The sequence below is a fragment of the Equus quagga genome, chromosome 14 (genome assembly GCF_021613505.1).
Source record: "Equus quagga isolate Etosha38 chromosome 14, UCLA_HA_Equagga_1.0, whole genome shotgun sequence".
Lineage (NCBI taxonomy): Eukaryota > Metazoa > Chordata > Mammalia > Perissodactyla > Equidae > Equus > Equus quagga.
In genome coordinates this window covers 50,961,892-50,975,553 of record NC_060280.1, presented here as the reverse complement: position 1 = coordinate 50,975,553, position 13,662 = coordinate 50,961,892, and the positions used below count along the sequence as shown (strand labels likewise).

At 42.5% G+C, this 13,662-nt stretch overlaps 1 protein-coding gene across 1 annotated transcript in view; it reads right to left on the bottom strand.

Annotated features, from left to right (window-relative positions):
• ARHGAP42 (Rho GTPase activating protein 42) overlaps positions 1 to 11,843 on the bottom strand; it is a 262,092-nt gene extending 250,249 nt beyond the window's left edge. The window contains exon 1 of the mRNA XM_046637528.1: positions 11,157 to 11,843. Within this exon, the coding sequence (XP_046493484.1) occupies positions 11,157 to 11,310 (154 nt within the window). The 5' untranslated portion in view covers positions 11,311 to 11,843. The remainder of the gene's footprint in view (positions 1 to 11,156) is intronic.
• Positions 11,844 to 13,662: the final 1,819 nt, after the last annotated feature.

The window sequence follows — 13,662 nt, the reverse complement described above, 5'->3', positions numbered from 1 at the left end:
TTGCAACTGACATCTTGGTTTTGCATCCTTGTTTCATCCTTTCTCATGCCCACTCATCAGTGGCTATCACAGAACATCATGCTCATGAACATCCATAGAACATCCATAGAATTCTAATTTCCATTAAAACAGTCTGAGGAACCAAGGCAATAATGGGAAGACATGCACCCAACAGAGTTTAAACCCAACAAACCTGGAAGCTCTCTGCCATCCTTGTTCAGGATTATTCAGGATCTGTATTTTCTTTCTTTAATCCCCTGAAGCTGGCCTTTTCCAGTCCTTGCGTCACTTTCCAAAGTGTCCCTAAAGTCTAGACTTCCTATTAATTGTTCCAAACTTACCCTAGCCCCAGGGCAGGGCTCTCCTTAAACTCACAAATACCTTAAGAGATATCTTTTTTTTTTTTTTGGAAGAAGATTAGCCCTAAACTAACTGCTGCCAATCCTCCTCTTTTTGCTGAGGAAGACTGGCCCTGAGCTAACATCCCTGCCCATCTTCCTCTGCTTTATATGTGGGACGCCTACCACAGCATGGCTTGCCAAGCAGTGCCACATCCGCACCCGGAATCCAAACCGGCAAACCCCAGGCCGCTGAAGTGGAACGTGGGCACTTAACCGCTGCGCCACTGGGCCGTCCCCGAGATATATTTTTTTTAATAATCTGTTTTGTCTTTAGGGTGCCATCCAAATATCCTCTCCTGCCAACTCTGGCACCAATTCAATGACACCACCTTTTCTGGATCAACTAGCTAACAGACTCAGTTCAATTTTCTCAATGAACCAACTGAATCTTACTCTTCAACTTTTAATTAATTATTCTTTTTTCCCATAATTCCCTGCTCCCAGAGCCTCCAGCATTGCCTTACCAATCTCACCATTTTCTTTTCTCACCAGTAACCACCAGGATGATCTCACCTCAAGCATAAGTACATTTACAAAACATCGGTGCAGCATAACAAACACCCAGGAACGTGCTTTTCTAAGCCACTGTCTGCCTTCAACACAGAAACCAATGTGAAAAAAAGTCTCTTATTTGCAGTTTGGCCTGTTAGATTTTGTGAAACTGTCTATTTCACTTCTCACAAGTGCAAACTGCGACCAGCATTTTTAATACCGTTTATAGACCACTGACCTGAGCCAGCCGAACTAGAGCACCAGCAGATACGCCCAGAAAGTCTCAAAATCCAAGTGGCTGCTTACAATCCCTAAATGCCAACCTCATGCTTTTCTGGTTCCCACATCATAGTGGATAATCTTTTCTTTAAAATAAAACCATGCCAAATCTTATAGTCATTTCCTGCCAAACAGATTTAATTTGGGAGACACACAAGCCCATGCTTTAACATTCAATTAAAGTATTTTCACTTCAATAATCTCATTTCTACACAATACGATAACACTGACAAGAATCAGTTAACGTCAAATCTTGAAAAAGCTGACATTATTAGGATTACAATGATCCTGCCTAAAGCAAATGAAAATGATGCTATATTTTCATATTATGTTATTATGCACTTTTTTCCATTGGCTTGAATGAGAATCCTACAAGGAATGTAGGGTGAATGCTACTTCCATTTTTGATGAAAATAGGATCTAGGACAGGTGGCTTGTACCTGTGCCACTAGTTAGTGGCAGTGGCCAGGACCAGAATGAAGTGCTAACTCTTGGTCCTGTCTGCTGTCCTCTGGGTGCTGTCCTCTGGGTTTTCCAGTACTGAAAGCCAGTATGACCAGGCCAGAGCAGCTGAAGCCTGGGAGGAGCAGTATTAAAGAGCAAACTTGTAGACCCCATTCCCCGGCTCGTATACGCCACAGACATTCAAAATCCTCCTCCATATCGTGCTCTTCTTAATAAAATGTAAATTGGTTCATGTTCAGCAATTACTCAGTATCCACAATATGGTCAGAGCTGGTTAGAATACAGATATCTCTGGCACCTAGACGTTTATATTCAAAAGACTAAGTAAAACCTAATAAACAGAGATGCACAGGGAGTCCACCGTGTGACTATGGAGGCAGAGACTGGAGTGACACATCTACATGCCGACAACACCAGAAGCCAGGAGCAACAAGGAAAAATCCTCCCGCAGAGGCTTCAGAGAGAGCATGGCCCTGTCAACACCTTGAGTTTGGACTTCCAGCCTCCAGAACGATGAGAAAATAAATTTCTGTTGTTTTAAGCTAAGAAAAAAATCATTTCATTTATATGAACACATTATACATATATATGTGTATATACACACACACAAATACACACACTGAAGGAGTATTAATGCAGGCAGAGAAAATCTAAGATATTGTGAGCATGGAAAGTCAGGACTAACCAGATATTAGGATCTGGGTGGAGTGAAAAAAACTCCAGTTTAAAACTGGAATTTAAAAACAAGTAGAAGAGGGTCTGGCCCCATGGCTGAGTGGTTGAGTTTGAGCACTCCACCTTGGTGGCCTGGTTCGGATCCTGGTGCAGACCTACATACCACTCATCAAGGCATGCTGTGGCAGCATCCCACACAGAAGAACTAGAATGACTCATAACTAGGATATACAACTATGTACTGGGGCTTTGGGGAGGGCAAAAAAAAGAGGAAGATTGGAACAGATGTTAGCTCAGGGCCAATCTTCCTCACCAAAAAAAACAACTAGAAGGAAATAAGAAGTGCTAGAAGGACTCAGGTGTTTCTAATATCCAAGATGACCAAGTGGATGAGGAGGTAACTAAACAAATGAGAACACAAAGAGAACAAGCTGGAGGAGAAGCAAGAACCTCATTTGACACACTGAATCTGAGGTGCCTGCAGCACATCCAGGTGGTGTTATGTAGGAGGCTGGTGAAAATCCAACCCAGAGCTCAGGAAAATGAGGTCAGGGCTGGAAGCCTGGGAGCAGAGTTACCACACAAGGAAAGCAAACAGTAAAAGGGCTAAGAAGGAATCCTTGTGCACCACCAACATTTAAGAGAAGGATAGAGAAAATACACTGAGAAAGGATGAGAATTCCAGCAAGATCTCATACCAAGCAAAAGGTGCAATGATGGAGCTGGGATCCAGAGGAAGTAATAATGTCAGAAAGGGTCACCTATGGGCCGGCCCAGTGGTGCAGCAGTTAAGTACGCACATTCCACTTCGGCCGCCCGGGGTTCGCCGGTTTGGACCCCGCATGCGGACATGGCACTGCTTGGTAGGCCTCCCACGTATAAAGTAGAGGGGATGGGCACGGATGTTAGCTCAGGGCCAGCCTTCCTCAGCAAAAAGAGGAGGATTGGCGGCAGATGTTAGCTCAGGGGTAACTTTCCTGAAAAAAAAAAGAAAGGGTCACCTAAGGAAAACCAGGGTTGAGAAGCAGTCAGTAGAAGGCTTGAAAACTCCCTATTACCTATGTTGACATCATTTTTTCATGAGTACACAGCTTTCCCAAATCTTCCCAGATAGCGTACCCCTTAAAAACTCACCCCTATTATCTCTTTTGTTGACAATTTTTAATTGTCGGTCAAATCTTTCACAACCAACTTTTAAAATAGTTGGAAGGCTCATCTCTTATTCCTTGGATTCTCCAGTGTCACATCATAACTTTTTTCATAGAAGGCACACAAAATCTGATACAAGTTCCAAAACCATTATATTTACATTGTTTTCACAACGAATTTTAATTTGCTTCTCCTTACTAATCCCTCCCACCACCACCACCACTCACCCCCGCCCCCTGTTTTTGGCCATGTCTTTCATTCAGACATTTTAAGGAATAAGGAAATTCAATAAATGAAAAAGAGAAAATTCTCACCATGCAAAGTAAAACCAATTTACATAGCTTCCATTTGAAAAAGGATAATACACTTTAAAGACCACTCATTTCTCTTAGCAGCTTACCACTCCACTCCACACAAACACATACCAGTTTTCTAAATTAAATCATCACTTTTCCTGTGTACTAAAGAGAGAACTGAAGCTGGATCTTTCATCTGGATAAGCTCCAGCATATGTTTACATACAAGGGAATCCTATTTGGCATGTCTTTCATAAACTAGCAGGCAGTATGGCTTTTTAGATGTGCGTGAGGAAATATCATAGAAATTCCACCACTGAGAAAAGTGTCTGACTTCCAAATGAAAGGGGGCATTTCATGTCTACTCACATTTTCCCAGAGTAAAGTCAAAGTTCAGGGAGAGGACTATTAATGTAGCAAGGTTATATGCATGGAGCATTTTTTCTGATTTTTTTTCATAACGCCTGTCATTGAGAACCAACCATCCTTCACAAAATACATGACACTCTCCATTATTCCCAAGAATTACCCAAATCAGATAAACCAACAACATAAAAAATGTCAAGTTTTGGCATTTTTAAAATACCCTTAGGAATGGAGACTTCTACCAAAGAATCTAAAAATTGGAACTGGAGAATCTGTAATAATTAATATAAAATAATATATAAAGAGTTAGTCTTATCCTAGCCTTTTCCCACCATGTTCCCTGTAAAACTTAAAATTTAAAAAATTACTCTCAAATGAAAGATGCAAAATATTTGAAAATCAGGGCTATTTTTCTCCTTTTATGCATGCACACCTGTGCAACAAAGGAAAAAGCTTGAAAAAACTGGCAGATTATTAGCTACTATAAGGTACCTTAGTATTCCACAATTCACTTTTTCTGAAGCAAATCCCATTCCTTACACAGAGGGATATACTTGGGTGATTTGCCGTCAACACTTTCTTCAGCATTATAACTGGATTCTTGATAATAAAATCAGAATACTGCAGATATGAACAATGGCCTATTCGGATTAACCAAACATTCCAGTTAGATGTAATCCTATAGTGAAGGATCCACATTACCTGAAACATCCAGACCAAAGTTTAAATTCATCTGGCCAAAGACAAAACTGTGAAACTAATTACACTTCTATTGACCGTCCTGTTTCCATCCTGCCTCTCTTCCTTTGCTTCAAGGGCCACAAAGATTAACAAATATTACAGAAGTCTCTACACTTATAGAAAACCTAGCCACTACAACTCAGAATAGGGCAGCTGCAGAAGATGAAGCACAGATTCCATGCACTAAAGAGCCAGGTGCTCAGCAACTGGTTTTAATTTTCAGGCTTAAAGGCAGCAAGAAGCAGGTAGCAAGTCCTTGGTTGATGAGGCCAGACCCACTGGGGATACGTTATAAGGATTATTAGATGCCGGGCAGAGATTCAGCGGGCTAGAGGAAAAAGGAAGACTGGTAGAGCTGCCAGCTGAAACTGTTGGGTGGCAGGTGGGGGTATGGGGAGGCTGGCACCTGCCTAGAAGTCTGAAATGAGCAGAAATTACCATCCGGACATCAGGGATGGCTGGGGCCAGAATAGGTGGCAATCACAGCTCTGGCAAGACACAATATTCATGAAAGAGATTCGAGACTAAATAACACCCCTTTGCTTTACCCTTTCTTATCTGTCCATAATACACATTTCATTGTTGCATAATATTTACTGAATGCAGCTTAATCATCTGAAATTTTTTAATCTAATATTTCAAAGATTTGCTATTCTCTATGTATACATTATCTGAATAAAACTGCACTTACACCAAAGCAATACTGATCTAAGCTTTAGTTTTTTCTTTATAATCTGAGTGATAACTTAAGCATCATCAACACAATTAACATCGTGCTCTCAGAAATGTTAATAATTGAAAAGATGTTTGTTAAAGCAGCTTTTCAGTGACTTAAAAGTTTCGTGGTGACCTGAATTTTCTGCACCCTCAGTACCTTGATCATAACTGTCACAGGAGCCAGTGTAAAAGGTGGTTATTGCTGAGCCGTTCTCCTCCATGAAACAGGAACCGTTTTCCATTCTCCCAGCAACCCACTCGCTGGCCTTCTAAGAGGACAGCCCCTCCATTACTACCTGCTGGAAAAGGAAATCCAATGGAAATAAAGACAGTGTTAAAGGGCACCTATTAAGCTCATGTTGAGCATCAGAAGAGAGGTAAACGGAAGTACTCAGCCAGCACAACTTAATTCTATTTTGATGAGCGCCAAGGCTCCCATTTAAATTAACACAAGTATAACTGCTTTCACTTGTGCACATCTCTGAAGCAGAACCTTAAAGCACCACATTCCTAATCTACCAGTTCCTAAAATTAATTACAGTTCATTTGAAAGACACAGTTATTTCTGCTCATTTAACTCAAATCCTAATGACTATAGGAACCAAATGAATGGCTGAAGTAATTACACATCCACACCTCTGATGAGGCTGCCCAGCTAAACAAGCAACACAGGGCTAGCGGAACAAGCAGCAGGGGATTAGCTCTTACAGGGTAAACAAGAATCTACCAGGTTTGGGGCCGGCCCAGCGGCGCAGCGGTTAAGTTCGCACATTCTGCTTTGGCAGCCGGGCGTTTGCGGGTTCGGATCCCAGGTGAGGACCTGCGCACCGCTTGGCAAGCCATGCCGTGGTAGGCATCCCACATAAAACAGAGGAAGATGGGCTTGGATGTTAGCTCAGGACCAACCTTCCTCAGCAAAAAGTGGAGGATTGGCGGCAGATGTTAGCTCAGGGCTGATCTTGCTCAGAAAAACAATCTACCAGGAGTTCTGCTTAAACTAACTCAAACCTAGGTGCAGATTTAAATACCAAAAATAGCCTAAAACAACAGCAGTTCTCCTAAAAGTTGAAGGATGGCCAAGGAAACAGCACAATAACTATAGAAAGTCTTTCAAATTTCTTAAACTTGTCTTTTTCCTCGCTTTTATTTAACTCCTTCCCTGTGCCACCAAAAACTGTGGTAGTAAAGTGGGCCTTTGAACGAACACACAAATAGAGCCTGCCTTCAAGTGAAAACAGGCTAAGTCAAGACTCCAAAACACAGGAAATGGAAGGCAGGGTATTTCAATGTCACCTTTGCATTTATGGTTTTCTTTTACTATAAACAGCTACTTCATCCGCAGACCACAAGTGCACCATACCAGTGTACTTCAAACTCTCTGTGGACACTGAGGGTAGACACCTTTAAGACACTGTGGGCTTCCCTCTTGCTAATGGCTTAATTAACTACATATTCCACATCAACTTATGTGCAACCAACATCTACCACTCAAACAGATGCCCTTCTTATTTGTGTGAGGGATCACTAACGCCAGGAACTAAAGCGTTAAGAACAGAAGCAATATGATCCACAAATAAATAAAGTTTGTGATAGAGAAAAGGCCATTATCAGGGCAAGCAGATTTTGAAGAACTGCAATTTCAACCAAGAAAAGGAGTGAGAAAATGAATCAACTCACACAAGATATTATCAGCAGTCTTTAGATGGGAGGAAATTTCATTTCAGCAAAACATCAATGTGGTTGACAAGTTTTTTATTGGTTTCACAGTATTATTTATATTTAATTTGAAAAGTGATTTGCTTTTAAGATTGTATGAATAAGCATAAGAATTATAGTTTCATGCTTGTATATATTTATTTAACTATCATAATAAAGAATTAAATCTATATTAGACACCACTAACATTTTTTTTTTCCTTTAAAAGCCCAGACATACAAGTTTGAGAAACATTATCCTAAAGGCAGAAGAAATAGCTGGCCAATTCCACCTTAAGGCAATGAGAAGAAGGAGATCATCCTAAGAAAGGAGGGATGGCCAAGATGCTACAGGGCAGGGTGGAGAAAAGAATGCTGACAGGCTCTGCCCCATGCCCCAGTCAATTCAATTCAATGAGTATAATTCTATTTCTATCCTTTTTTTCTCTTATCTTCTTTTGGGGAGTTGGGGGGGGGGCATCTGTCTATTCTTACAAGGACAAAGCTTTATTTAAAGATGATTCTTTGAATTCAAAAGTATAAAGAAAAGAGGAAGTAAAGGGGGAATTATATGAGAAAGCCATTTTGAAATGTTTCCTTAGATATGATACATAAAAGCAGAAAATAAACAAGCAAAACTAGCTTATGATTTCACAACTTAAATTTTAAGACTGGCACCTGGTAAAGGAACAAAGTTCATAGATAACAGTTGATGAAAAGGGTGGAGATTTTGAGTCATAGAACATGAACTAAAACCCAATTCACCAATATCAAACATTCTCAAACATCAATCACCAAATGTCTATATGGCGTGTGAAAAAATAAACAAATAACCCCAGTGGTAAGATTTTTATAGATGTTCCCTCATTTTATAAGAAGGGTAGGACCCAGAGAGATTAAGTTCTTTGCCAACCATGACAGCATTTGACAGCACCAGAATTTAAACTCAGGTCTGTCAACCCACTTAATTAACTATCATCCACTTTCTCAGAGTGGATGTGAATATGAAATGCAATAATTCATTTTAAAAATGTTAAGTATCTTACATATATTATTTAAAATTGAAATCAACTAGTCAAGATCTTCATTTATAAGGACCCTTTCAAATACTCTGCTGAAGAGACCTACTTCCTGAACCAAAGATCACGGAGCATACGTGACTCCTATTAGAACTCTCAAGCATGTATTAATATTAACCAAGAGTGCATGCTAAAACTCTCACCAGAAAAGTTATTAACTGGGATGGATATAATATAAAGATGCTTAGAAATGCATCGATGGTTGTCAACTCAGAAAGGTTATATTAAGAAACCACTAATTGGGCTGGACCAGTGGTGCAGCAGTTAAGTTTGCACGTTCCGCTTCGGCAGCCCAGGGTTCACAGGTTCAGATCCCGGGTGCAGACGTGGCACTGCTTGGCAAGCCATGCTGTGATAGGCGTCCCACATATAAAGTGGAGGAAGATGGGCACAGATGTTAGCTCAGGGCCAGTATTCCTCAGCAAAAAAAAAAAAAAAAAAGAGGAGGATTGGCAGCAGATGTTAGCTCAGGGCTAATATTCCTCACACACAAAAAAAGAAACCACTAATTATTAATGAAAATAGCAAAGTGCTAACAATAAAACTGAAATGGATAATGGATACACTGAAACAGTAAGTATAGAGAATGGAAAGGAATAGTTCGAAGTTAGGGAAGGTGAAGGCTTCCTGAGGAAGAAAGGAAAAACTGTCAGAAGGGGCAGGATGAGAGGAAGGATTCCTTGGTGGATCTGGGCAAGAACTAAGCAGCCTCCAAGGTCTTCAGACACACTCCTACCCTCCCATCCAAGCAGCTTCAGAGAGCACGCACTTAGCAGCTGCAGCAGAGCCTCAAAGCATCCTCCCCAAGGGACAGAAGGTAGCTTGGTGGGAAAAAGCAGTGCCATCATGTGACTTCAAAGGTTCCTCCGCTCCAAATCACTCCCATTTGGCAGCTGATGCTGGGAATTCTTTTAATAAGGAACAAAACGTTTTCCTTCCGCATTGAGAGGATAATCAAATGTTAGTTAAAGTCATGTACTCTCATCACAAACCTAAGAATCCTGGAAAGACAGCAGTTGTATATTTAAGTACATAAGGCCAAATTAATGAGGCAGGGGCTATACGTTCCAGAAACTTACACTCGAGATTTCTTCACTTATGAATGGAAGAATAAACCTAACAGAATGGGAATCGCCTGATTTTTGCAAGGCTAGATTCCAAAACCATAAATAATGTACATAATATTACTAGTTAAATAATGCACATTTCAGAGTTTTTATCACAGCTTTGTAAGTTTTTCAACTTTTGAAATACTAAAACCGATCTTCAGCAGAGTGAGGAGAAAATGTTATTTGTAGACCATCTGGCAGACCAGCCAGAGCTGGCTTGACATTTAGCACTCTTAGATGGGGAAACTCTTTTGCAAGAAGCATTATGCTCTCTAGGATGCAAATAGGCTGGTCCTGAGACATCAACCAGGATTTGCAAACCAGAAGAAAGGAGAGTTCACACCTGTGTATACACAGGATGGAAAGAACTGCAGATAAACTATATTTTTCACAAATCAGTAAATCCTGTTATCCATTGTAGCCTCAAATTCAGAAATTAAGTGAATGTAACACAAGTGATAGGAAAAGGTTTTGACATTTGGGATGGTTAAAATAAAAAAGGATTTGGGAGCACACTGTTTCAAGACACTTTGCTAAGCTCCATCCTTACCATTAATACATGCTTCAAAATACAGATCAGATGCTAATGTTGTCTCAGTTTCAGGTACACACTCATCGGCATCAAGTTGTTACTGACCTTGCACTTGACATGTACAATCATGCTTCCCTTACATATGTCCTGGGGATTGCGAGATCACCCCAAGGCCTCTCCACCTTATGAAAATACCTCCCTCACCCAGCTATCAGAGGTCAGAGATTCCAGGGCTTCGTTTCATCGGCTAACACCTTCAAAAGCATCTATTCAGACGCAAATATGTCCTGGGAAAGGTAACAAGTTAAGCCTATCATTTAGCACTCAACTCTCTATAAGAGAAACTCGAGTTTCTTTTCCTAAAACTCTGTCTTAGTAACTGAAAGTGAAAACCAGAGGATCCAAGAGGGAGTAAAGAAAATCCGATGAGAGGTGGGTGGGAAAGGAGAGGGGAAAAGCCCCTAAGGGCCGTCTTTACTTCCTATTGATCATCACAAGTTCTGACTGGCCTTCCCCACTGAACTCCCATCCCCAGTGACTCGACCAACATCAGATTTACAATCCAAACCAAAAATTAAGATACAAAAAACTTGTGGAGAGAAAATCCACTGGGACCATGCTGTCTTCGATCATCTTACTAAATGGCAAAACTACAAATGTATATTTTTTTAAAAAGCCAACTCAATGATTGTGCCCAATGCAGAGCCACTGATGTACCCAAGAAAGTAATCATTTTCTTTTAACATCACTAAATAAATTAGCTTTGTTTTGTCCTTAAGACAAACTCTTGAATCCCTCCGTAAGAACTTTTTTAAAAGTGTTCAAACTAGATAGACTAAAATTACCAAAAAAGACGAATAAAAAAGCCCCCAACATTTTTGCAGGAGCGTTATACAAAAAGATGACTTTGAACAACTTTCCTCAGGATATACTCCAGTGTCCAGGAGAGAACTCTCCCTTCTCTGTAGACATGGAAGTAAATAAGAACACCTAAGAACAAACTTCGTTGGCCACCAGCAGGGGAGCTCTTCAGCTTTTGTCCCCAAACCCATTCAAACAAAAGAAGCTCGGTCTCCTCCATCCCACCCCTCAGACGAGCACCCTGCGGGGACTCTCCAGATCCCCGCGCCCTCTCCACCCTCCCCCGCCAGCTCTACTTACTCCTCAGCGCCCCAATGAGCAGAGAGCCGTCCTTAATGAGCTCTTTGATGAACTTGTTGGTTCGCTCCAGCTCAATCTCGTGACACTGTAGGCGCTCCCTGAAATCCGGGCTGTCCAAGTAGGAATCGCTGAACTCCAGAGTAGGCAGCCCCATGGCACAGGCACTGCCAGCGGCAGCCGGGGACACGTCCGGGCCGGCAGTCAGGGCGGAGACAGCCGGCGACCGCGGCTGGCGCTGGGGACGCGCGATCGCGGGCAACGCGCGGGGACGCTAGGGGACGGCGCAGAGGAAGCGGGCCCCGAGCGCCGCGCCGCCTGCGCCGGGCTCCTGCGGCGCGGCGCTGCCTCTGGGCTCAGGCTTCCTCCCCTGCGGCGAGGCGAGCGCAGACTCGGGCAGTGGGCCGAGGCGCGGGGCCACTCAGGTCGTTGTCATCGGGGCGCATCGTCGCTGCGAGCGCGCGGGCGGCGGAGGCTCCGGGCCGCGGCCGGAGCAGGAAAGTTCTCTCGCGGCGCGCAGACACTTCCGGCAGCTCCACTCTCCTACTCTCTTGACAGTCGCTTGCGCTCTGAGCCAGGAGCGCCCAGCCGCCACTCCGGCCGGGCCGGGGAAACCCTCCTCCTCGGCGGACGCAGGCTCAGAGCGCTGGCGAGTCGAGCCCGGGCTCGGAGACCCTCCTCCTGCCGCCGGCTCCCACCCCGCGCCACCCCGCCCCTTCTCCCATTTACCCTCCTGCCCCCACCCAGCGGACGCCGCTGCGCTCCTGGGCTCCGCGCAGCTGCCTTGCGATTGCGCTCCTGCCCTCTCCCCGGGCGTTAACCCTGTCCCCTCCTGGGCACCTGGCTAGCCCACGGTGACACTTTGGGGTCCCCCACTCCACGAAAGGTCCTCACACTCCCAACGTACCTCCCCTACCCCTCCTCCTCGCCACCCACTCCCTAGAATTGTCTGGGAGAGAAACCAACGTTAATTGTCCCTACAGTTAAGAGATCATTTTGAAGCCTGGCTGGAAGATGCTGCTTTCTGATGGACTTGACTTCCCACGTCTCCGCTGAATGTATTTCAATTCCAGGTTCAAATGTTTTCCTCTTTCCCACCGCTCACTTCATCGGGGTTTTTATATTGCAAACGAAGGCCCTCAGAGGCCTTGGGCTGTTTGTTGCTGTTGTTTTTCCAAGTTGCTGTGAAGGTGGGAAGATTTTAGGTCATTCTCAGCCCCCAAAACGCAGCTCGGACTTAGGTGTTCCTACCTCTAGTAGAATAGCTATTTGCATCACAATACTATATCTTTTATGGGCACCTGGATGGAACTGCCCTACAAGCATGGAGATTTTCAAATTGTTGGAGTTGGTTGGAGTTCCAAATGACTAGTTAATTCTTACCAAGAGGCTGTTACCCCTCCCCTGCTAGAGGAACACCTAATAAATTTCTGTTCTCTCGAAACCTTGACAGCAAAAGTAACTGCTGCTGTACATCTAGTCCTGCCATCATCTATAGGATTTCTGAGAACTCAGTTATTTTTCTTAAGGATCTGCTTTTAATTTCTGTGTTTTCATTACTTTGTCCATTTGAACCATCTGTTAAAAAAACTCTTCTGCAGATCATGGGAAAAATTCCATTAAAGTGCTTTACATTTTTCCAAATTAAGTTTCAGAGACTGTCAAGACTTTTAGTTTCAAATGGTTAAAAACAAAAAGTACACATAAACATTAAAAATAGCTTGTAAACCTTAAACTAAGATAAGATGATGTAAACAGTATACTTGATGGCTTTGATTTAAATACTGAGCCAGGGAGTTGGCCTTAAAAAGCTTCCATCCATATTTATGTCAATAGACCTGAAAATATTGGCAGAATGGCCAGTCAACCATTAGAGTCATTTTAACTCCAAGGGTCTGACTTGTGTCTCTCAGTTAAACGCTCCTCATGTGTGTAGGTGGATGGGGGGGGGTGCCATAATGCTGTATGTCTGTTAATGGAGTGACCGAACCAGCAGCTAGGCTGTTTTTCACCTGAGGTGGTTTTACATCTGTTCATCACAGCCTGAAAGACAAAAAAACCAGTCAGGTCAAAGGAATAGTTTCCTTTCAACTTTTGCCGTGTTGCTGTTCCAAGCAACTAAATCCAGTGCCAACTGCTGAGATATGAAACAGGATAAAATATAACAATCTCTTCCTGTTTTTTATTAAATAAAAGTCCTGTGATTAATTCTGTAAAAATACATCAACAGTCTTTGATAAGTAGCATTTAATATGTTGGATGTCAGTTTTCATTTTTCCTTAAAAGTCTTATATGTCAGGAGAGATTTATTCTAGATTCTAAGAAATGAGTTATCATTTACCCATTCATAGATTTAATTGCATGTTTTATGCCTACTGTCTACGTTATTAGATCTGGGCAGAGAAGTGATTTATATGGAAAGATAAGTAAAGCAAAACAGTACCTGACCTGAAGCAGTTTTTGGAACAGAAAACATGGAGAATGTGTACGCATATCACATGAGGCAGAA